General features: G+C 40.3%; 1 protein-coding gene across 2 annotated transcripts; it reads left to right on the forward strand.

Moving 5' to 3' along the window:
- The first annotated feature begins 151 nt into the window (after window positions 1-151).
- SMPDL3A (sphingomyelin phosphodiesterase acid like 3A) lies at window positions 152-17,665 on the forward strand. Of its 2 annotated transcripts, XM_064598063.1 has the most exons (9): window positions 173-358; window positions 394-416; window positions 5,954-6,167; window positions 7,515-7,659; window positions 12,318-12,414; window positions 13,174-13,343; window positions 13,513-13,693; window positions 15,052-15,176; window positions 17,032-17,665. In XM_064598063.1, exons 2-9 carry the CDS (start codon window positions 413-415, stop codon window positions 17,347-17,349), a joined length of 1,254 nt encoding a protein of 417 aa, XP_064454133.1. In that variant the 5' UTR covers window positions 173-358; window positions 394-412; the 3' UTR covers window positions 17,350-17,665. The 2 variants fall into 2 exon arrangements, with proteins under 2 accessions (XP_045721429.1, XP_064454133.1); XM_045865473.3 differs by having other exon boundaries at window positions 152-416.
- The last annotated feature ends 7,197 nt before the right edge of the window (window positions 17,666-24,862 follow it).

The raw sequence follows: 24,862 nt of genomic DNA on the forward strand, positions 1-24,862 counted from the left end.
GATACTTCAAGGTTCTCTGCGCGTGTTCCGCAGAGGAGCCCCATCCGTTTGGTGCCAGTGGTGTTTAGGAAAGATGATCTGCTTGGGGTTTGCCCAAGCACATTCCTTCCTAGGCCAGTCACTGACGCGAAGACATAAGAGGGCAGATAATCGCTAGACAGTTGCAGAAGGTCAAACGAACCCACTCGTTGCGGAATCTGCCCTCGCACGTGACCGCTGGGCGTCTACACCCTCAGCCTTCTGCCTTCCCTCCACCCCCGGGCTAGGCAGCCCCAGGCTCCCCGGCTCGTGGCCTTGACCCGCGATGGCGCTGCTGGGTGCGCTCGTCTGCTGCCTGTTGGTCGCCTGGCACGGCCGTCCCGGGCTCGGGCTGCCCCTGGCGCCCGGTGGCAGCCCGGGTCCCGCTCCGGCCATGGGTGAGTCTGCCGGAGAGCGCCGGGTTAAAGCGCCCGCGCAGTCAGGAGAAGTGCTTGGGGGCAGAAGTGCGCCCCCGCCGGGGCTCGGGGGAGCGGAGCCCCAGACGCGCGGAGCGCTGGGAGGAGGAGGGCGACTGCGGGGCGAGAGCGCCTAGCGACCGGCGGGAGGTCGGGCTGGGGAAGTATCCTTGCCAGTGGGGGGCGCTGCAGGGGGCTGCGGAGACCAGATTCCTCCGGGTCTTTGTCCCCGGAGGAAGGAAGGAGATCTCTGCTTGTCCCAAGGAAAACCGAAGCTAGAAGCTGCATGTCCCGCCTTCCCAGAGGGCTCGATCTGCCCAGAGCGTAGGGGAGCTGCGGAGTTTTCTCTTCCCCACAGGGGTGTACATTTCAGTGGGACTCGGGGTGTCTTCTGTCCTGCTCGCCGGGGTGTGGTGGCCTTTTCTTCCCACTCCTCCAGCAGAGGACCATCACAGTCCCGATGCTACCCACCTCTTAGTCTATGTTAGAACTCGTGGGACCTGGATGCCACGGGGTTCTCTGTGGGTGGGACCAATTTTATTCATTCTTTTTTTTTAAAATTTTTTTAAAGATTTTATTTATTTATTTATTTATTTGAGAGAGAGAGAGAGAAACAGCATGAGAGGGGAGAGGGTCAGAGGGAGAAGCAGGCTCCCCGCTGAGCCGGGAGCCCGATGTGGGACTCCATCCCAGGACCCTGGGACCATGACCTGAGCCGAAGGCAGTCGCTTAACCAACTGAGCCACCCAGGCGCCCCAATTTTATTCATTCTTAACACTGTTGCAGGAGGGGTTCTCAAAATATGGTACGGGACCAGCAGCATCAGCATCACCTAAATTTGTTAGAAAGGCAGGTTTCCAACCCACCCCAGACCTATGGAGTACGAAACTCTGAGAATGGGGGCCCAACAACCTGTTTAACGAATTTTAAGATTTTTGAATGCCTTTTGAGCCTTCAGTTTCAAAGATCAAGGTACCCCCGCCTCCCTGACTCCCTTTGAAAAGAATTGCTTTGTTAATTAGAGGCGGAAAATGTTGATAGGTGGAGCTCTGTTCTGTGTTTTGGGCAAAGCGGTCTCTGAAACTCAGCACAGTGCTTGGTGCTGAAACCTCCTCTCTTCTCTGATGCCCTTGCTCTCTCACACGACTTTGGAAATGCTCTGAAAAAAGTCCCTCCTCTTTGTCTGAGAGCCAAGTTCTCATGACTCAGCTGTCAGGCAGTTGAAAGCAAGAACTGTGAATCTGGTTTCCCAACTGTCAGTCATAACAAGAAATTGTCCCAAAATACTTACGCATGCTGGTTTCTCTTTTTATCAAAGCTAGTGTTGTTTTTCTTTAATTATGGGACTGTTTAGGATTTTGAGATAAAATGTCCCGGCTTGCATGGGACCACCCAATAGCGAATTTGCTGTTTGGCTTTAAGGATTTGATTGCAGAATGCCTCAATGACAACTTTCTGATGTGTAGGGAATCTTCACTTACACTTCCCCATTTTGATAGGGAAGCTACAAGGCTGTCACTTAGGGAGGGGGTAGGGATGCAGTAACTGGGGTTTAAAGACCTGCTGATGTGTCGACTCAGCAGTTTCACTGGATATATTATTTTATATGTTTTCCACTTGATGTGACCGTCTCTTTCCTCCTGACCCCATCCCAAATTGCTTCCTTTACAATACCCACCTTGACTGGCTTCTGCTTCCTTGGTCTGTGTGTGTATGTAAATTCCCAGTCCTGTCAAGTCCCAGGGGTCAGAGGACAACAACCCAGGGAGACCTTATGTGGGTGTGTTTGTCTACAGCTCTTTAGAATTAAGGGCGCCTGGGTGGCTCAGTCAGTTCAGCATCTGCCTGTGGCTCAGGTCATGCTCCCAGGGTCCTGGGATCAAGTCCCGCATCAGGCTCCCTGCTCTGTGGGGAGCTTCCTTCTCCCTCTTCCTCTGCCTGCCACTCCCCCTGCTTGTGCGTGCTCTCTCTCAAATAAATAAATAAAATCTTAAAAAAAAAAAAAAAGAGGGGTGCCTGGGTGGCTCAGTTGGTTAAGCGACTGCCTTCGGCTCAGGTCATGATCCTGGAGTCCCTGGATCGAGTCCCGCATCGGGCTCCCTGCTTAGCGGGGAGTCTGCTTCTCCCTCTGACCCTCCCCCCTCTCATGTGCTCTCTCTCTCTCTCTCTCTCATTCTGTCTCAAATAAATAAATAAAATCTTAAAAAAAAAAAAAGAATTAGTAGGTCAGGGCCTGCAGGAGTATTTGGTAGGAACTGACATAAGCAAACAAACAAAAATACCTATTTGAAACAATCATGTGTCTAAACATCTGAATTATGGTTTACTACGTTCTTTAGGATAAATTTTAATGTTTTTAGATAAATTATAAGGGTTTTTTTTGGTATAGTGTTGAGCATTTATCTAGCTATGTTGACAAAACACACATGCATGTGCATATCCATTTGTGGAAATCTTGTTGAATTTTATCTGCAGAACAAGAGAGAAATCATCGTGTAGTGAAAAGAACTTGGGACTGCAAACCAGAGAATCTGTAGCAGAGTGTGGGCTCTGCCACAGGCCAGGTTTGTGGCCTTAGACACACACACACACACACAGACACACACACACACACTGTACTTTATAATTTCACTATAGGTGGAAGGTGAGGCCTCCAGAGGTTCATTATTCATAAATCCCAGGCTAAGAACCTGGCTGAGCTCCTCTTGGCTTCTATTTAAAGACTTCCTTCAGTGCATCTCAGTAATTATCCCCTCACTTATCTGGATCTGGCAATGCAATGTAGTGGAAAGAGCACTCTACTGGAAGTCTGGAGAGACTGGTTCTGGTTCAGCTTTCATTACTGAGTCACCGTGTGATCTGGAGGAAATCCTGAAATCTGTCTGTGCCTAATTAAAGAATGTTTATTGAGGGCCCACTATAGGTCGGACATCTTCTAGATGCTGAGGATACATAAATCTAGGTACTAGAGATGTGTTCTTAATGTGTTTCCAGTTTGGGTTTATAAAATTTTAGTATATTTATTATCTCATGTTCCTTAATCATCACGGTATCTCATGCAAGTGTTGTCATCTATTTTACATGAGGCAAGTGGGACGGAAGGACATTTGAAGATGAGCACACACAGAGAGGCAAGCAGTTCAGTGGTTAAGAGCAGCATGGAACCTGGTGTTAGATTTCCTGAATCCCTAGCTCGACTCTGTTGTATATGACACATGTGATTTGAATTAATCTCTATGTGCTGCAATTCCTTTCCTGTAAATTGAAAATAATGATGAGTTAATGCATGTAAAGCATAAAAAAAAAGTACAAAACTTAGAGTAAGTACTTGATAAATTCTAACTCTTACTTGGAGATGAGGAGGTTCAATCTCAAATTCAAGCTTGGGGTCAAAATAATAATAGTATAACTAACATTGAGTTTACTAGATGCCAGGTATCTCCTAAGAGCTTTATTCTACTAAATCACTTAACTCTCATATAGGAGGCAGTGATATTCCCATTCTGCATATAAAACAAGCCAAGATCACACCATTAGATTAGTAAGTGGAACTTGGATTGATTGATTGATTTTTAAAGATTATTTATTTGAGAGAGAGAGAGAAAGAGGGGGGTGGGGAGGGGCAGAGGGAGAGGGAGAGAGTCTTAAGTAGACTTTGTACTGAGCGTGGAGCCCCATGCGGGGCTGGATCCATGACCCTGAGATCATGACCTGAGCCGAAACCAAGAGTTGGTAGCTCAACCAAGCTCAAACAAGCGTCACTCAGGATTGAAAGTCATGGTAGTTTCATTCTGGAGTCCCCACTCTTAATCACAACACTATATTGTTCTGTTTGCAGTTTATTGTTCCTTAACATTCTACAAGTAATTAAAAAAACATGTTTGCATAAAAGTAAGATGTACTATATATTTATATGCCAAGAAGGACAGCCTCCAGGATGATTCTGAGCTGCTTGCTAACCCTATTTTGTGTTCTGGCTAAAGTATGTCTAAGCTAAAAATCAAAGCTAGAGCATTTTTCTACGTTAAAGAATAAACTAAATCTCTCTTGACAAATGTTTTCAAATGGGGACGGAATACCAAGTAACTGATCATAAAGCCTGCTTTATGTCTACTTTCTCCTGGATCTTTTGTCTACCACTTCTTAGCTGTCAACTTAAATAAGTTATAAAATTGTAACAATGTTGTGGAGAAAAAATAACCCAGATATAACATACTTTTTTCACCTTAACAAGTTAACAGTTTTCAGTTTTTTGCTTTATTATCCCAGCTTTGGGTTCTTTTCAGGTGTTTGCTCCCATCCATACTCAGCCTTCGTCATCTTTGTACAGACAGATACAAGTTCGCCTTCCACTTGTTTGCTCCACGTTTCTGGTGTAGGACCAGCTGCTGTGCCACTTCCGATGTGTTTCTGATATAAATTAGACATCATCAGAGTGAACTCAAAATTCAAAGTGTGAAAAAGCCTCAATATTAAAATAATTTATTAATTGCAAATAAGAAGGCAGCAAAATCATAGATGATATATGTAAATTAGGTATAAACAAACTGGAGGACCTTTCAAAATGGGGTTCAGATTTTGACTCTGCCATTTATTAGCTGTGTATACCTGAGCAAATTTCCTAATTGACCCAGCATTCATTTTTCAACTCTAAAATGAGAACAGTGATTCCTACTTCAAGTTTTGAGAATGAAATGACATAGTATATTTAGTTTCCTTATTATAATGCCCGGCACAAATGCTTAATAAAGAGAGGTACTACTATGATTATTTGTACTTGTATTTCCTTCAATTAAAGAATCTTTCCCATGTTCTCAGATGGGTTCTCGGTTTCTCCCTGAGGTTTCATCCTCTTTAACAAATGCTTTCCTTAATATTAGTAACATTTGATACAAGTGTACACTAGGAGATTTTCCTGTATTTAGTACCTTTTAGGAGCTTCTGGCAATCCCTACTTTTGGCTTAAAGCTAGTATTAAAAATTTATATTCTTTTTCCATTAATGTTGAGAGGCAAGGATTTTCAAGAAAGCAGGAGTGAGATTTAGTTCCTGGTTCTGCAATCTATTCACTGTGAAACCCTAACAGACCACATCATGTTTCTGTGTCAATTTTTCCACAAGAAGAAAATAAATAAACTATAAAACCTTAAATTCTACAAGGAGGGAAACATACTAAGACACAATATATATTATTAGTGACCTCCCAGAAGGATATCTCCCTATATTTCATTATGCAACTTATGTTTGTTATGTAATCTTTGTTAGGTAGTCGTGCCGTCCCTGAGCTCATGAGTTCTGACACATGTAAGTAGTAAATTTTAGTAAATTCTTCTTACTATCTTTGGAATCCTCATCTTCTGACAGAGAAGTATTGTATTTACCTTCGGGGCAAATGAACATTTCAATCATTAAGGCTTTCCTCCATCACAGGGAGGACTCTCTCTAGTTTTACTGTAAATATTTTTATGGAAATTGCTAAAGGGAAGTGGATTTAACACCATTTCTTTTCTAATCAACAGGACAGTTTTGGCATGTGACTGACTTGCACTTAGACCCTACTTACCACATCACAGATGACCACACAAAAGTGTGTGCTTCATCTAAAGGCGCCAATGCCTCCAATCCTGGCCCTTTTGGAGATGTTCTGTGTGATTCTCCATATCACCTTATTTTGTCAGCATTTGATTTTATTAAAAGTTCAGGACAAGAAGCATCTTTCATGATATGGACAGGGTAAGTGACTATATAAATACCATTAGTTACTCAATATTTATCTATGGTGTCCTAAGCTTCATTAGAATGCTGAATTCCTATGAAGATTAATTAGGTTTTAAGTTAAGAATTATTTGGGTTTTAAAAATACTATGTCAAGGGCGCCTGGGTGGCTCAGTCGGTTAAGCGACTGCCTTCGGCTCAGGTCATAATCCTGGGGTCCTGGGATCGAGTCCCGTGTCGGGCTCCCCGCTCTGCAGGGAGCCTGCTTCTCCCTCTCCCACTCCCCCTGCTTGTGTTCCCTCTCTCGCTGTGTCTCTCTGTCAAATAAATAATAAAAATAAAATCTTTAAAAAAAATACTATGTCAAATTAATCATTAGATTATTAGAGATAAGGAAGACTTTAGAAGTCTCAGAATTTTTATTTTTTTAGAATACAGGCTCTAGAAAAATGTCGATGTTAGCTAAGAGATGACTCCACAAACAGAACACTTACATCAGTGTTTTGAGGTGTTTATTAATGTGATAATAGGTCTTGATTAGATAATCAAAAATAAAAGGCTATAATGGGACTTAACCTGTGATAGCAATTTTGTACATATCGTCTCCTGGTGGTATAATTAATTAATTCTGTCTGCCATGACAGAGTGACGAGGTCTAGATTTCCTGTGCCAGCTCTAATGACCATGGTGCTATTTAACTAATTTATACATTATAACTCATTTAATCTTTGCAATTGATATTATTATTATTCCCATTTTACAGATGAAGAGATGAAGGCTGAGCATCTAAGTAACTTGCTCAAGGGCACATAGCTAGTAAATGGCAAAGCTGGGCATTTTAGCTCTGGAATCTGTGCTTTTAGTTGCTAAAATATTTGCTTCTCATAAATCTTCAGTCAAGCGGTGTAATAGGCTTGTATTTGTATTACGCCAATTTTTTTAAAATAGGACTCTCTATGGGAGAAAGGTAAATGAAGAGTAGTTTATCAACTCTTAAAAAAATCATCTGTTGTTTTGTTGTGGAAGTGTGCAATTTACCCTCAGGGTAACAAGACATCATGCATAAATCTAGTGACTTAATAGAGAAATTGATTTTATTCTCGGGGCGCCTGGGTGACTCGGTTGATTTCAGCTCAGGTCATGATCTCAGGGTCCTGGGATCGAGCTCCACTCCAGCCTCCACACTTGGCAGGGAGTCTGCTTGAGGATTCTTTCTCCCCCTCCCTCAACCCCTCCCCCTGCTTGCACCCTCTCCTTCTGCCCCTCCCCCTGCCTGCACTCTCTCTCTAAAATAAACAAATAAGTCTTTAAAAAAAAGAAGTTTAGAAATTGATTTTGTTCTCTGTGATTCTGTCTCCTTTTCAGGGATAGCCCACCTCATGTTCCAGTGCATGAACTCTCAACAGACAAAGTCATAGATGTAATTGCTAATATGACAACCACCATCCGGAGTGTCTTTCCAAATCTCCAGGTTTTCCCTGCGCTGGGTAATCATGACTACTGGCCACAGGTGAATTTGATTTCAACTTCCAAAAGTGTTTAAAGGATTTTTCCCATCAGGACTGTCAAAACTATGACAATAACTAGCTGATGGTAGGGAGTGGGAGCGGGGCTCATGGAGGTAGGGGAGTGTGCTCTTAATAACTATTGAAGAAGGTAAGACAAGTGCTTTGGAGACTTTAAAGTGACTCTTAATAATCCATAAAAAAAGTTATGTTCATAGTGAGTTATGGAAGCAAATTGCCTAGTTTGTGGATTATTCGTTCTTGTTTCCCTTCATATTCTTCCTCAATTTCTACATTCTTTTGAATAATTCTGTTGTTCATTCACATTTCCATAATAAGGTTAGCAAAGAAGTTTAATATTGACAAATGTTCACATCTTGCAGAATTTCTATCAGACATACAAAGTTCTCCACAGTCTGACCTATGCTAGATTATGATTAAAAACAAAAACATAGGTTCAGTTCAGTTGGTTAAGTGTCTGCCCTCAGCTCAGGTCCCCGGATCGAGCCCCGCATCAGGCTCCCTGCTCAGCGGGGAGCCTGCTTCTCCCTCTCCTCCCTGCTCATGCTCTGTCTCGCTATCTCTGTTTCTCTCAAATATATAAATAAAAAATATTAAAAAACCCCAAAACATAGCAAACTATCATAAGAACCAAAGAGGGAGGTTCCTGTTCAAGTCTAGTTTATCTAATTAAGATGTGATTCAAGACAGAGATTGTGTTCAGAATATTTAATGGCTGATAAGCCCAGGTCTCAACCTATTAGAGTGGCCATTTGTTAAGCAGCCTGTACATAACAGTTGGATGCTGGGCCTTGCCTATAGGGTCCTCTTAGAGTAATGTAGAATCTTAGACTTGTAAAGATTCAAGAGAGCTCAGAGATCATTTTTAGTTCAGGGCTTGACAAACTGTGATCTGTGGTCCAAATTGGGCCTGCCACTTGTTTTTGTTAATAAAGTTTTATCAGAACACAGCCGTGGCTCTTCTTTCTGTATTGCTTGTGGCTGATTTCTGATTTTGTGCTAGAACAGCAGAGTAGAATTGTGGCCACAGAGACTGTATGGCCCATAAGCTTAAAATACTTATTATTTGGCCCTTTATAGGAAAAATTTGCTGATCCTTGGTCTTCATTTTATAGATGGGAAAACTGAGGCCCAGAAACGTCACGTTGTTTGTTCACGTGCTCACAATTGCTTAGTGGTAGAGCCCACATCCTGGATCTTTGGTGTTCAATTAGACTAACATCTGCTCATTTATCCCTTGTTATTGCCAGATTCACATGCTCAGTATTCCTGAACATGGCATTTACTTTCCTACCTCTCTTTGTCTAGATTTATCTCCTTGCTTAGAATGTCTTTTCCATCTCATGTCAAAAGAATGCTTCATGAGGGGTTTGATCACCTAAGTAGAGTGATTTTGAAAAGTTGTACTCTAGGATGAGCTTAAGTTTCAAGTAATTTCTTGGCACTGGCCTCCAGGCTTGAAATGAACAATATGTTAGTCTTTGCCAAGTCATCCTGTAAGCCGGTGGTCAACTTTGTTACTGCTAAGATGGTAGACCACACAGGGCAAAGGCTTGGGGATGAACAATCTCTAGAAGCCAGAGGCTAGCCACGTTGGTGTTTTGTTTTGTTTTTTAAAGATTTATTTATTTGAGAGAGAGAGAGAGTGAGAGGGGGAAGGGAGAGAGGGAGAGAGAGAATCTTGAAGCAGACTCCCCACTGAGCGTGGAGCCCGACGAGGGGTTCAATCACAGGACCCTGAGATCATGACCTGAGCCGAAAACAAGAGTCAGCCGCCTAACTCACTGAGCCACCCGGGCGCCCTGCGCACATTGTTTTTATATGCTTTAGGTGACATGCAGAATGGTGTCGTGGAGAACACATGGGGTTTATGGTTGTATTCATTAGAATGTAAAACCCCATCCTGCTCTACTACTAACAGCTTGACCAACTTGGATAATTCACTTACTGCCCTTGACCCATAAGTCACTCATTTATAAATAGCAGCAATAAATAGCAGCAATAAATAGCTGTCCAGGGAAGTTTTTGTGAGAATTAGTGATACTACACGAAAAGGCCATGGCTTCTTGCCCGGCACATACTAGGCCCTCAGTAAGTGGGAAGTGGCAGTTGCACAGTGAGCGGGGACATGGGGTACATTTTTCCTACCTCCTCTGGGGATTTGTTTCATTTTACTTTTATTTCTGTCTTCTTTTTGTGAAGCCAAATCTTATAATAATTCAAAGATATAGATGATATCTAAATTCTAAAATGCATCCTATTATATGTATAGCTAGGGTATATTGGGCAGCCTGTACACCATAAAGAGTTAATTTTTTTCTCTTTCTAGCTTATGACTTTATATATGAAAATCTTCTTTCTACTATTCTATTTCCACCCTTCCACCCCAGTTTCAGAAATGTCAAATGTAACATGAAAGCCCCACAACAAATTCTCCGACAGACGGAGAGCCGAGGTCGAATTTTGGTGAATGTTAGTAACAAATATGTTAGTAACAAATTGAGCAAATAATTTGTTAACTACTTTTTCTCCATTATAATCTCATAAACATGCACATAAACCTAGTTACATAAGCAAACATATACAGATGCACATCCCCACCCATTACATCAGAAGTAGATATTAGCGTGGGCTGCCCAGGGATTCCTTCCAGTCGCCACCCAAGGAAGCAGTCTGGGCCAGGGTCCTCATTTACTCCTACACTGGCCAGACTGGTGCTAACAAACTTATGAGTGAGTCACTTCTCATTGTACCTCATTTCTCGGCAGTGCTCATGTCACAGCCAAAGAGGACTGAGATGATGGTATGGTACACCAGATACTTGGACATCGGAGTGATAGTCGAAAGACCTGGGATTTAGACTGAGCTCTGGAACTGATCAGCTGTCCCTGGATGAATCATCTAACTTCTCTGGTGCTCATAGTTCTCAGATCTAAAGTTGAGAGAAGAGTCTAGAGTAATTTTATGTAATTTTAAGATTATACATGACCATACCAGTATGTTGGCATGGCTAACACTTTTAAGTTTTTGATGTTGATGACAACCAATTTTTAATCAGAATCGGGATTGATTTATAAGTCATTGTATGATTTTCAGACAGATGATTCTGATATCTTACATAAATTGAAAATATACTTAGGATAGTTAGTTCTAGTTAGAACAAGTCATTTGGTTATTACATTCCCTGAATGTACTTATATTTTCATCATGTATTAGAGATATGTATTAGGAATGAATAGTGACTTGGGTGTCATCTTGAAAACTAACTAAGCATTTCAACTAATGCTGACAGGAAAACTCCTTTAAGAGATAGGTCCATATTACCAATATACAGAAAAATGTAAGGAGAGTGAAGAAAATGGCTTCAGTTTATTAATACAATTTTTTAAAACAAAAAATAGGAATAATTACCAAATTTCACACATGATTTGTGCATTTTTTTAAATTTATTTATTTGAGAGAGACAATGAGATAGAGAGAGAGAGCATGAGAGGGGGGAGAGTCAGAGGGAGAAGCAGACCCCCTGCCGAGCAGGGAGCCCGATGCGGGACTCGATCCCGGGACTCCAGGATCATGACCTGAGCCGAAGGCAGTCGCTTAACCAACTGAGCCACCCAGGCGCCCTGTGCATTTTTATTCAGTATGTATTTTCTTAAAGTTTGGGGTATTTTTCCTTCCTTGAAGCTTATGTCACCATAAAGACTATTATAATATGATAAAATAGGATGATAAAAAATACTTTATGATAATAAAAATGTTTTATACACATATTGTTTAAAAAAATCAAAACCGTGGGGCGCCTGGGTGGCTCAGTCGTTAAGTGTCTGCCTTTGGCTCAGGTCATGATCCCAGGGTCCTGGGATCGAGCTCCGCATCGGGCTCCCTGCTCAGCGGGAAGCCTGCTTCTCCCTCTCCCACTCCCCCTGCTTGTGTTCCCTCTCTCGCTGTCTCTGTCTGTCAAATAAATAAATAAAATCTTAAAAAAAAAAAAAAATCAGAACCTGCTGATATAAAGAGACATCTTCAAATCAAAATCATGTGGTTGTAAATTTTCATTCAAGAAGTTCAGAAGTTTTATACTGGGGTGAGCATTTCAGAGGACATTGTTTAGTTCTAAAACCATGAAGTTTTCTCCATTCCCTCAGCGTGCTATACCAGCATGCATGTTCAGGCTCAAACCTGCCTGTGTGTCTGTTTAATGAGCTCACTCCCACATCTATCCTATATCCTGGCCAACCAGCAAAAGTGCTTTTCTCTGTAAATTACACTGTGCATGTTGGCGTCTGGGTCACTGTCTTTGCTTTGATGCCCTTTCTTGTCAACTTGATGAAATCATTATTCAAGGCCTGGTTTGTATGTTCTCTTCACTTTCCCCCCTGATGCTGTGGGCCAGACTCAATTATTCACGCCTCTATCCTCCTAGAACCTTTGTAGTATCACCTTGCACATTGTCTTATAGGTGATTGATTATATATTTTTTTTGTCTCCTTGAGTTATAAATTCCTTGAAGGTTACGTCTATCTAGTATTCATCCTTGCATCTCCAGATGTCTAACATAGTGGTATGTGCTCAAGTAATGTTTAAATTAGTTAATCCACGTGTCTTTAAAGTTTCAATGGTGGGTTATATTGTTTGTGGCCAGGATCAACTGCCTGCGGTCACCAGCAAGATATACAATGCAGTAGCAGATCTCTGGAAACCCTGGCTAGATGAAGAAGCTATTCATACTTTACGGAAAGGTAAGTGAAAGATTTATTCATCCTTAATTTGTCTCTCTTTTTATTCATGTTGTTTAAACTAAGATCTTTAATGTTTGCTTGGGTGTATTCATTCTGGATGTGCCCAGTTTTTCTGGAGGCCATAAGTCATATTTGAAAGCTGAGGAGAGGCAGGGGTGGTGAGCGGACCCAGGGCAAAGCGAGCAGGTCCAAGGTCAGGGACCAGCTCTAAAAGTACCACTGCAGCAGCTCCTTGGGTGTTGTCATCACCGGCTCGTGGGTGTGAGTGGGGTTCTGCCTTTAAGCCTCATCCCCCCGGAGACTGTAGCAGCACAGGTTTACCTGACGTCTCTTCCAAGGCAGTCTCTGGCAAGGTCCAGCTGTGTTCCCATTCTTTGCATTTTATATTTCATGCTATCTCTCATCTTAACTACCCAAACATGCAGAGGTAGAAGTTGATGCACTAATATTTCTTGTCTAAAATTCGATACCTCGTGGCCTAGTGCCCAAACAATTCATGTTTCATCTGAATATTGGATACAACTGTTATGATTAGCTCGGGATGTGGGAAGGCTGCTGCTGGACCTGGCACACAGTAGGTTTTCAGTATTAAACCTGATTCTTATTTAAGAACAGCCTGTGTACATACAAACTAAATAATGAGAAATAAGTATAACCTTCCTGACTGGCTTGTGAGCCATAATTAAGAATTTGCTTTCATAGTCACTGTGAATCTCTACATGTGTTTTTCTAGAGTGTGTCTTAAATTTCTTTTTATAGGGGGCTTTTATTCACAGAAAGTATCACCTAATCTGAACCTTAGGATCATCAGTCTAAACACAAACTTGTACTATGGCCCAAATATTGTGACTCTGAATGAGACTGACCCAGCAAATCAGTTTGAATGGCTGGAGAATACACTGAACACCTCTCAGCAAAATAAGGAGAAGGTAGATCCCAGAGACCAAATTTCATCTTTTTGGGGGCATAGGAGAGATGGGATATTAGCTTTCTAAATTTTAATTAATATACTTTCCGTCTCGGGTATCTAAATGCCATTTGGTTGTGGTAAGTGTGCAAAAAGATCCTCATCAGTCTTCCTTGTGTTTCTTTTTCCAGGTGTACATCATGGCACATATTCCGGTGGGGTATCTGCCCTATTCCGGCAGCACCACGACAATGAGGGAAGTCCATAATGAGAAATTGATAGATATTTTCAGAAAATACAGCAGTGTCATTGCAGGACAATTTTATGGACACACTCACCGAGATAGCATGATGGTTCTTTCTGATAAAAAAGGTAATAGGATATTCTGTTTGCATCTCCCCAATCCAAGATGCTAGAGCAGAGCAGTGGATATCCGGTAATTTTTATTGAGCCAGCAAATTAAAAGTTTCACTAAATCAACCTGCCAGCCCCAGATTTTTCTGAATTATCTTTTATACTTGTAAGTCAAGTGTCTAATTCATATTTAGGCCTGCAGTTGGGTTTCTCCCTACTTGTTCCACGGGGCCACCATCATTTGATAGCTGTCAACAAAGAAACCCTCTGAAACCCTCAGCTCACTCAACTTTTCTTTCAGATCCTCACGTTGAGAGAAATACTGCTGTTCGTTATTTACCTCCTAGACTCAAATTTCTTGTGATATGATTTGTTTTACTTCTCAGAATTTGATTAGCAAAGCACAATTTACCATTGGTTTAAAATATATCAAGCACTTAATTTTAAGTGCAAATCAACATTGTCATTTACTCAGAATTAGAAGAAAAAAAAATAGAAGAAGCTCGAGCATCAAACAAACAATGATTACCTATTTTTAAAGATGACCTCCTCACAAGGACAGGAAATTGGGAGTTAACAAAATAAGAGTTCTGATTTTAGAGTAGTCAGCTAGGGAAAAAAAACTACGTATTTTTTTCAGCAATTGGGGAATGTTTTCAAAATGCATTACCTCTTTCATCTACAATGAATAGGCTTGGTAAAAAAAATGACCATTTTTCAGCATTTGATAGCTTTTTTTACTCAGAAATTTAGTCCTATAGTAGCTATGTATAAAAACATGGTGACATTAATCAGATTCTTATGTGTCATTATTGGCATGTTGCTCTAGGTAGATGCATAGAACAAACTAGTTTTGTATTTGTGTGTGTGTGTACTTGTAATAACTTGGATTTTGTTATTACGAAAATTTTCAAATATGCCCCAAAGCAGAGAATAATAAAACAACCCCCCATGTACCATCACTTATATTTGACACCTGTCAAGATTTTGCCACATTTGCTTTACCTGTTCATTTTTTTATTCTTTTTTCTTTTCCTTAAGTATTTGAAAGTGAGTCTCAAACATTAGATCTATTTTAGCCCTACGTGCTTCTGTATGCATTGCTAAATATATGACTAGCTTACATAATCTTAATATGATTGACTTACCTAACAAGATCAACAAAAATTCTTTGGTATCATCTAATACCAAATCATAATAAAGATTTCTCTATTTTCTCAAAAGTGTCTCTTTATAGTTGTTTCAAGTCAGGATTCATCAAGGACCATATGTCATTTGGCTGTGATGTCTGTTATCTCTTAATTTGAATTTGTTCACATTTTTAATAAAGTTAAACTCAATTAAAAAATATGTTTATGTACATATGTTTTATCCAGGAAGTCCAATAAATTCTTTGTTTGTGGCTCCTGCTGTTACCCCAGTGAAGAGTGTTTTGCAAAAACAGACCAACAATCCTGGCGTCAGGCTATTTCAGTATGATCCTCATGATTATAAATTATTGGTAAGTTGGCACAATTTTAGAATTATGCATGTCTTTGTACAGTTTTCATTAGTTTAGTTGAATGTTTTCAGCTTAACTATGTAAGTTGTTTCTATGTTGAAATCTCATGATGTCTTTCTTCTTTTTTATATTTGGTGTATCAGCATTTGCTAAGAATGGGTATAGGAGGTCAGCTTTGGGGAGGTTGTTTCTGTCCTAAGGACTTCACATTTGTTTAGCACATTAGTCAGGGCCTGATTTGTGGACTTGTATACATACTGAAACTTTTCACTAAGCCCTATTTATTACTAATTACTCTTCCCTAAAACATAGTTGTGCAGATCATTGTAGACTCTGAAGCCGTACTCTTTCAAGAGTTGTTTTACTTAACTTCCTTGCCCTCAGTCTATTCTTCTGTAAAATGAGGATTAAACTAAGCATTACTGACCTCACAGAGTTGCTGTCAGGATTACGTGAACAGATATGTGTAAAACACTTAGAAAAATGCTTGGCTTATAGTAAGCACTCAATACATGTTGGCAAATATTTTTTTGTAAAGAAAATAAATTGAGCTGGACATTTATTTTTGAGACACATGTTCTCTGGAGCTTACACCCGACTATGTTTTAGATCAATTTAGCCTCAAAAGGCTGGGTGTTTTGCTTATGAGTACTGCCCCTTTTAATTAATATAATTTGAAAAGAAATTTTCAATTAAAGCTCTATTGATGTAAATGCATTTTTTTCTAGATAAATTTAATAGGAGGTAGCTCTCTTATTCTGTAGAACATGTTTTTATGAAGGAAGAAGGGCAGGGAAAGTCTGATTTAATGTGTAAGCATTAGATTAAATAAAACAGTTGACTGAATTATTTTTACAATTCTTAGTTTCCTATTTTGGGATCTGAACATCAGATACACATACACGTATATATACATATATGTTATATATATTATGTATGTGTATACATGTACATATGCATGTGTGTATATATACACACACATACTGACATGGGAAGATGCCGTGATATAGCACTGAATTATTTTTATTTATTTATTTATTTATTTATTTATTTATTTATTTATTTATTTTAAGATTTTATTTATTTATTCATGAGAGACAGAGAGAGAGAGGCAGAGGGAGAAGCAGGCTCCCAAGGAGCAGGGAGCCCGATATGGGACTCGATCTCAGGACCTTGGGATCATGACCTGAGCCGAAGGCAGACGCTTAACCATCTGAGCCACCCAGGTGCCCAGCACTGAATTATTTTTAAAAGTGCAAAACAGTGCATTGTATAACTTCATTTTTTGAAAAAGCCAAAAAGATAGTAAATAGGTATATATATTCTAAATATTTATATTTGTTTTGTACATAAAGTCTAGAAAAACACACATACACTGGTTTAACAAGTTGTTCATTGGGGAGACAAAACCCACTTTAATTTACAGTGCCGATTTCCATGATATAGATACTCCCATCACGGCCAATTTTAAGCTGCCCAAGTGATGTCAATTAACTTGCAAGACTGCTAAAAATTGGACGGTCGGCTCTGCGAGCTGATGCAGCAGCTTCAGCACACCGCTGATTTATATGCAGTGATTTTATTAGCAGTGGTTACTTTTGAGGCGTGTGAATCAAAAGCTTTTTATTTTGTACATCTCTCTGTATAGTTGAGATTACTTTCTGTTATGTTCCTTCATTATTTCCCATAGAAAAAAGTAATATAGATTTTTCTATTGGGACTTTTTTTTTTTCTCACTGTTTTTAAATGACTACAACTTTAAATGAAGAATGTCACACAAATCCTAATAAGGACTCTTCTTGCTGTGCCGTACTTTATATGCCAAAGAATGAACCAAGCTTTGTTTTTGACATAGGATATGTTGCAGTATTATTTGAACCTGACAGATGCAAATCTAAAGGGAGAATCCAATTGGAAGCTGGAGTATGTGCTGACTCAGACCTACAGCATTGAAGATTTGCAGCCAAAAAGTTTGTATGGATTAGCTAAACAATTTGCAGTCCTAGGCAGTGAGCAGTTTACAAAATACTACAATTACTTCTTTGTGAGTTACGACAGCAGTGTAATTTGCGATGGGATGTGTAAGACCTATCAAATTTGTGCATTTTTGAGTCTTGATCATAGTTCCTATGTAGATTGCCTCAAACAACATTATATAAAGTACCATCCCTAGTATTTCATGGTTTGTGTTCATAGAAAATGTAACACTGCTCTGTTTCTGAGCTCAGTTTGTGGAAATTGTTACATAAATCTTTGTGAGTTACTGAGTGGGCAAGCAGAATTCCTATCTTTGCTTTCTTTTTTATAATCCTCAAACGTAGATATTTGTAACATTCTAAATCTTATTATATCAAATATATTTGAACTGCCCATTTCTAGAATGATGTCTGGACGTGAATACCCTATCTTCCAGTTTATAGATCTAATGCAAACTCTTGTACACTCTTGAAATTGTCATTTATGCAATAAAGCAAATGATTTCTCCTCAAGTATGATGAATTATTTTTATTTTTTAATATATTTATTTTTATTTAAATGCAATTAACGTATAATATATTATTGGTTTGAGAGGTAGAGGTCACTGTTTCTTCAGTCTTACATAACACCCAGTGCTCGTTACATCATATGCCCTCCTTAATGTCCATCACCCATTTATCCCATCCCCCCACCCCCTCCCCTCCAGCATCCCTCAGTTTGTTTCCGATGATTGAGAGTCTCTTATATTTTGTCTCCCTCTCTGATTTCGTCTTATTTTTTCCATGATGAACTATTTTTAATAAGAAAATTTTCTTTTAATTCACTCTTAAAAATTTATGTGTAAACTGAGGTTCAAACTGTTTAAATCTCATGTGTAAACTGAGGCTAGCATTGCTTCCATGCACTGTCTACTGTTGGGAAAACACCAAGGTCTCATCGAGGCCATCATGGAGCGTGGAAACACCACAGGACATGAGTTGCTTAGCTGTCTTTACTCTGTGAATGAAGGGGAGTCCTCTTTAGCACCGCTAACTTTTAAGGAAGAGAATGTCACAAGTTGTGCTTCTTGTAACTGCAATACTAGCATAAGGCCTAGATCCTGGCCCAGTGCCTGGCACTTAGTAAATAATTGCCGAAAGGAATTGAAAGGTATGAGTATTTCTCAAAGAAATTTGTGAGGATGCAGCAGTGGTGTTTTCTTTGTCACGATACCTCAAGAGAGGATAAAAATGAGCTTTTATTTTGTGGGATTGTTTTTTGGGTTCTCCCATGGTTGCTTGCCTCTCAGCAGCTTCCCTCAAGCTGTTGTTTGCTTCCAGGCTAAGTAGGAGAATTTGAGTAGAAGAGCAGAGGAGGAGGCCTGGGGATTTAGGAAACCTCAGTACTTTGGCTCACTGAATACAATCAACCTGAGGTCAATCCTGAGGTCAATCAACAAGAAGAGTGAAACTCATTATCCTGTGACTGGTTTGACTTTGTGTAAAAAACAAAAACAAAAACAAAAACAAAACTTATACATGTAAGATCTCACCATAATGACACTAAATAATTCTGATTTCCAAAGGGCTGAGAACACAAATATTGCAAAATAAAAATATAACATCTAAGAGACTATCGATATTCATTAAGGAAACATTTTCTTAATTAAAAAAAAGAAGTGAGGATCTGGAAACAAAGCAAAAATTCAATGTTATAAAATAATCTCATTATTTAGAATTCATCCTGACTTCAATTTTATATTCAAAGTTGGTATTGTCAAATGCCTACATTATATATTTATATATTTTTATACTCATGGACAAAAGTTTTAAGAAAACAGGTTTGTACCATATAAGAAAAAGAATTTTAAATGGTGAAAACCAAAGATGATGCGCACTGACTCCAAATGAGTCCCTGCGGTGGGAGTGAAGAAGTTTGGGTTTGCAGGATTACAGTGGAGGAAATTCCTGCATTGGCTAAGATTTGGGGCAGTGAACCGACAGGGTCCTTTCTACGTTATTCTACGGCTTAAAATTTTTAATGCTATCTTTTTGTGTTCAGATTACTTTTACCTTAAAATAGAAATAAATGGTCTCACGTTTCAAGTAATATTCAGGGATTTTATCAGTAATTAAATGAATTTTACCATTCTAAAATCAGAGCATGTTACAATTATTTATCGTGGCTTTCTTTTCAGGTTATTATTACCAAATCTCAAATTCAGCTGCCCATTGCTTGAAAGGTCAATACTCAAGAGATAAGTGTTGATTGGAAAGGAATATGAGCTTTATTCAGAAGGCCAGCCACCTGGAGAGAAGGCAGACACTTGTCCAAAAGCCAGCTCTGAGGTTTCTGTCTCGCCAAGAGGGTTTTAGAAGGACAGGAGGTCTTATTAATCAGTGAGGGGGTGCAGTGGCCTGTATCATTTCCTAATTCTCTGTAGATTTCATGGTGCCTATTTACAACTTTCAGTGCTTGAGGGTAGTGCAAGAGGCCTAATTCCCATTCTGGGATGTGTGAGGGCTTTCTATTCTCCTTCTAGGAAGGAAGGTAAGATTTATAGATTCACAAGGAGGGTTAGTAAATCAATCATATGAACTTAAGAACACCTATTAAAGACCATCTTGCTAGTTATGAAGATCAAGGCAGCCTCAATTCCCCACTGTCAATTTGCCATTCCATATCTATGGGATTAAGGACCAAGGTCCATTTTCCGGAGTTTCTCCATGCTGATATAGGGCACAGTCAGGACCTTCGAATGGAACATGTTAATGTGGGTTTGAAGCATTCCTTTATGCACAACTGATGTGACTTGCTTGCACAGTTTTGTCGCACACATTGTAATGAGCTTAATTCCTATGTATACACATCATACTACTAGCATGAGGGTGAGTCCTAATTTTAGAATGCCTTAGAATGCCTTCTCATATGGACCTAAGTCCTGATGGTATCCAGGACAAGATGTTTGTGAACCAATTCCATCCTTTCTGGAACAGGGGTGTATGGCAATCTAGAGTTTGCTGCAACCAAGTGGCTTGCTTTCTGATTTTATCAATACTGGCTTCCACTTCTGAGGAGGTATTGATATAAGCACAGCAAGATGAATTGGCAGCAACATCAACACCCCCTTGATAAGCTAGGATATAGTCTAGGGCCATATGCTTATGCAGGCCTTTAGGGAATCTAATGATATTTGCTCAAGTTAGCCAAAGATTCGGTGGTTTCGTGATGGTTAGAGTTTGGGACAAGTTGCAAATCACATGTTGCTGAGTGGCAGCTTCCCATTATGGCAACACCGTGTGACCAAAGAAATATTCGTCCCCGTCAGGGATATTGCCTGTGTGGTCACAGTAAGTCTAGTAAATAATATCAGGGAACTAGCCCAGTGTTTAGTCTCATTAGCCAAGTAGAGGGACAAGGGGATTCCTGGGGTGTCCAGAAAGGGTAGAAGAATTTGTAATACAGTCTGTGACCCAGGGGACTCCATCTGATTTGCAAGTAAAGACAAACCCAGCCAGAGCACAATGACGAAAGGTGGAGTCCTTCTCAAGTCTTCGTGAGAATCAGCTTACCGACAGGGCAGCTCACTCCATCCAATCTCTGCTCACCTGAACCTGGCTATGGCTATCACCTGTAGCCAGAAAGAAAACAAGACTCTTGTTCACACATAGGGAGCTGGTCCCTTTTGCAAGATGGTTTCATGTGCTATCTAACTGGGGAATACATGCCTATTTTCTGTCCTTTGAAAATAACCTCTTTTAGTACAGTACTTAGAGGGACTATGAGACACTGGGGTGCCTCATGATCATTTTGAGAGAATCTAGCTATTCTAACACTATAGATTTTTAAATAGTCTTTTTTTTTTTAATTAAGTAAGCTTTATGCCCAATGTGGGATATGACCCCGCGATCAAGAGTCACATGTTCTACTGACTGAGTCATCCAGGTGCCCTCTAACCCTATACATTTTTATCCTGGCCTTAGGGATTGGAAACCAATTGCCTTTGGGGATTTCTGAGATGTTATAAATGGAGTGGACCAAGGGGTCTCCATGGTCGAGCACTGACTGGGCTTTCGGATGACATGTCCAACAATCAATAGCACATGTGGCTGTAGCCAAAGTCTGAATTACCCATCCTAGTGTCCTGTCTTTCCAATCTAGGGTGAGAGAAGACATGGTTAATATGGATCACAGAGTGAACACAGTTGTCATGGATTTCCTTTCCTAAAGGGGTATTTTAAATCCTGAATAGGATGGCTTCCCCAGCGGGGGGGTTTTAGTGGCCTCTTGTTGTCAGTAGGTGGAGCCCTCTTCACCCTGGTGTGGTGCATCCATGACTACCTCTGCAAGTTTTAGAGATGTATGAGTGGTTAGTAAGACTTCACAAGGCCCCAACCATTTCTCAGCCAACTGCTGATTGGGTCCTTAATTTTTCCAGGTCTTTAATAGTTCTGTGTCTCCAGGCCTGAAAGGATGTAGTGGCTCATCTGATGGATACATAGACCTAGAGGGGACAAACTTGTGCAAAACAGTTCATATTTGACTCAAAAGTTTTACATGTTGTTTACTCCTATTTTCACTTTCTTAGTCTAAAGGTGATGTCCCCAGAGCGAGTTCTGAAAGGGTCTTCCATTTATAATCTCAAAAGGGCTTGATTTTAGCCTGCTTCTGGGGGCAACCCTAATGCAGAGCAGGGCAATCGAATTTTATCCCATTTCAAGTTTGTTTCTTGACAGATTTTGGCCAAAGTCTTTTTCAGTGTATGATTCATTTTTGCTATTTTTCCTTGAGGTTTCCATAAAGCATATGATTTCTAGTTGATCTGTAAAGCAGTATTTCCTTTCTGTACCACATTAAATCCAAAGGCAGGTCCATTATCATTCAGAATAGTGTAGGGTAAACCAAATCTAGGAAAATTTCCTTTAGCAAGAGTCTTACAATGTTTGAAGATTTTTCTTTTTGGGTGGGGAAATCTTCAACCCATCCCAAAAAGTCAACCCATCCCAAAAAGGTATCTACAAACACTAGTAAATATTTAAAATTCCCAGTAGTCCTAGGCATCGGATAAAGTCTATTTGCCAATTCCCCTTTATATTATATCCCTTGGCTTGGTGGGTGTCTCTCATTTTTTGATTATTCTTTGGACATATAGGGCATCTCTGGGTGATTATATGGGCCATTTTCCGTAGATATGGCCCTTTGCTGGGCTTTGTTGTGCTTGACCTGAGATCCCAACCACGGAGACAGTCTTCTGGGCATTCGTGTCAATTTAGTATTCAAGATACTGTGTGTGACCCCTGTATCTACTCAAAAGTCCATCAGTTCGTTGCCTACTGTCAATTGTACCTGGGTCTCCTGTGGGGAAATGATCAGTGAGGTATAGGGAGACCCAGGGCTTCTTCATTCATTCCTATTGCTCCTTTCTCCTTTTGGAGTTTTTTCTGTCTATCAGGGGTGCTCTGTCCAATGAAGGTCATGTTTCTGGGGCCCCTGGGTCAATATGTATATTTCCAACAGGCTTGATAAGTTCTTTCTAACCAGGCTGCTGGGTTTTCAGTTATTTCTTTCCTTGATTCTTGAATCTTACCCAAACTGTACTGCTCCTAGGAACCTCTTTACTTAAACCTGCCGTCATACACCACTGATAATGCTCAAACCGTTTGGGTCCCAGTTGGGCTCAACCAATAGGATGGCAGTTCCTGGGTCTGGGGTCTGGGCTGGATTTTCTCATCTGCTTTAGCTAGTACCAGATGTCTTTTGTTGGCAGTGAATATCATATTCATTAAAGCTTACATGTCTGCCCAAGTTGGTTGATGGGTCACAAAAATGCTTAAAAAGAGTTCCACCACCTTTTGGGGGTCATCCCTATAAGAGAGATTGTCATTTTTTTCAATTCATTAAGTCTGAAATTGAAAAAGGAGTTTATGTCCAATAATATCTGACTGGCTCTCCTTGAGCGTCAATGCTCTCTAATGGGTATTGTCTCAAAGGATATTGCCTAGGCACCATAGTAGGTGCTCCCTGTCCAAATTGGATGCCCTGTCAGGTCTTAAAGGGAGAGACTATTCCAGGATTCCCTTGTCCCATCCCATAGGATGGTGGGATTAAAGCCCCAACAGGAGGAGAAGCAGGTGTAGGTAAGAACTCTGGCAGAGGAAACAGTAGAGCTAGATTTACCGTATATTCTTCCTCCTCCTTCTCTCTTTGTTTTTCATTCACATTATCAAGACACACTTTTGGTCTTTCTTTTAGTCTCTGCGCCATTAAGTTACTGGTTTCCTGAGCAGCATCTTTATGATGTAAAGACATGAAGGCCTGAACATAGGGTATCTCATCATCCTTTCCTGCCCTTTGACAAAAAAACTCTAACTGTAAAATAGTGTAATATTTTAAAGATCCATTTAAGGACCATCTCTCATCTGATTCTAGATGGCATATTGGCCAGGCAGTATTAAAGTAGAAAATTGGGCCCTGGGTGGCTCAGTCAGTTAAGTGTCTACCTTCAGCTCAGGTCATAATCCCAGGGTCCTGGAATCAAGCCCCATGTTGGGCTCCCCGCTTAGCAGGGGGCCTGCTTCTCCCTCTCCCTCTGCCCCCCACTTGTGCTTGTTCTCTCTAGTGCTCTCTGTCAAATAAATAAATATAATCTTAAAAAAAAAAATAGAAAACCATCTTTTCTGAGTCATAGATTCCTGGCTGTATTCTTTCCATTTATTCAAAATCCAACCAAACAGGGGTAATTGGTGGGATAGAGATAGAACTTCCCATTACACAAGAGACTATAAACACACACACACACACACACACACACACACACACACACCCCAGATCTGCCCTGAATCTTGAAGAAATTGGCTGTTACTCAAGTTCTTAGTTTCTCTCAATGTTGTGCCTCTCCCAGAACAGAAGAGCTCAGACAACAACAAAATCACCTGGCACGTCACAAAAAACTATGTCACTGTGCACTCTGACAAACTCACCTGGTCCACTCACCTTCTGACAAACTCACATGGTAGTCACCTTGTTCCAAATGTTCTTTTCCTTTCCCTTCAAGTCAAAAGTGAAACTGGCAGTTAGTGTTGGTTGGGAATCAACAGGCAGTTTCCCCGAGACAAAAGAAGCCTCTGCACCTGCAGGGACAGAGCTCTCAGATTCCCTCCTGGAGACCATCTAGCCCTGACCTGTTCATTGCCTGCAGTCTTCCAGGTGGTCAGCCTCCTGAATAAAGCTCTGTTCCTTCCCAGTCAACACTTGTCTCCTGAGTGTTGATCTTTCCTGCAACAGGCAGTCAAATTTGGGATTCAGTAACATTATGTTCAAATATGTAATAAATGTTATAATGCCCACACTAAAACTTGTCTTGATTTGTCTCTGGTTATGGATAGTGCTTTGACAAATTCATAAACTACATCCTACTTAGATTTTTAAAATTGCTACTTTGAAACCAGTTTTGTTTTTAGGAAGGAGGGGTGCAAAAGTGAGGAAAATGGCAGATAGGTCTTAATAAGGGCCACTGATTTCAGTGGGTAGAGAGATTTAAGGGCAAAATGCACCTGCTTATGTATGCAATACTAGAAATATCTATTTGAATGAATTCTTCCCATTTATAATAGTAATATCTTTGCATATTATGAGTGAGTTGGCTAAACTGAGCAGACATCTTCCATCTTGCATGAATGCAGTTGAAGAATTTGCTTAGTGGATTCAGCAGCCCTCCGTGTGTTGCCTTG

Source organism: Mirounga angustirostris, unplaced genomic scaffold (genome assembly GCF_029215605.1).
Source record: "Mirounga angustirostris isolate CCGP_5_RB_7025 unplaced genomic scaffold, mMirAng1.0.hap1 SCAF_8, whole genome shotgun sequence".
NCBI classification, from domain to species: domain Eukaryota; kingdom Metazoa; phylum Chordata; class Mammalia; order Carnivora; family Phocidae; genus Mirounga; species Mirounga angustirostris.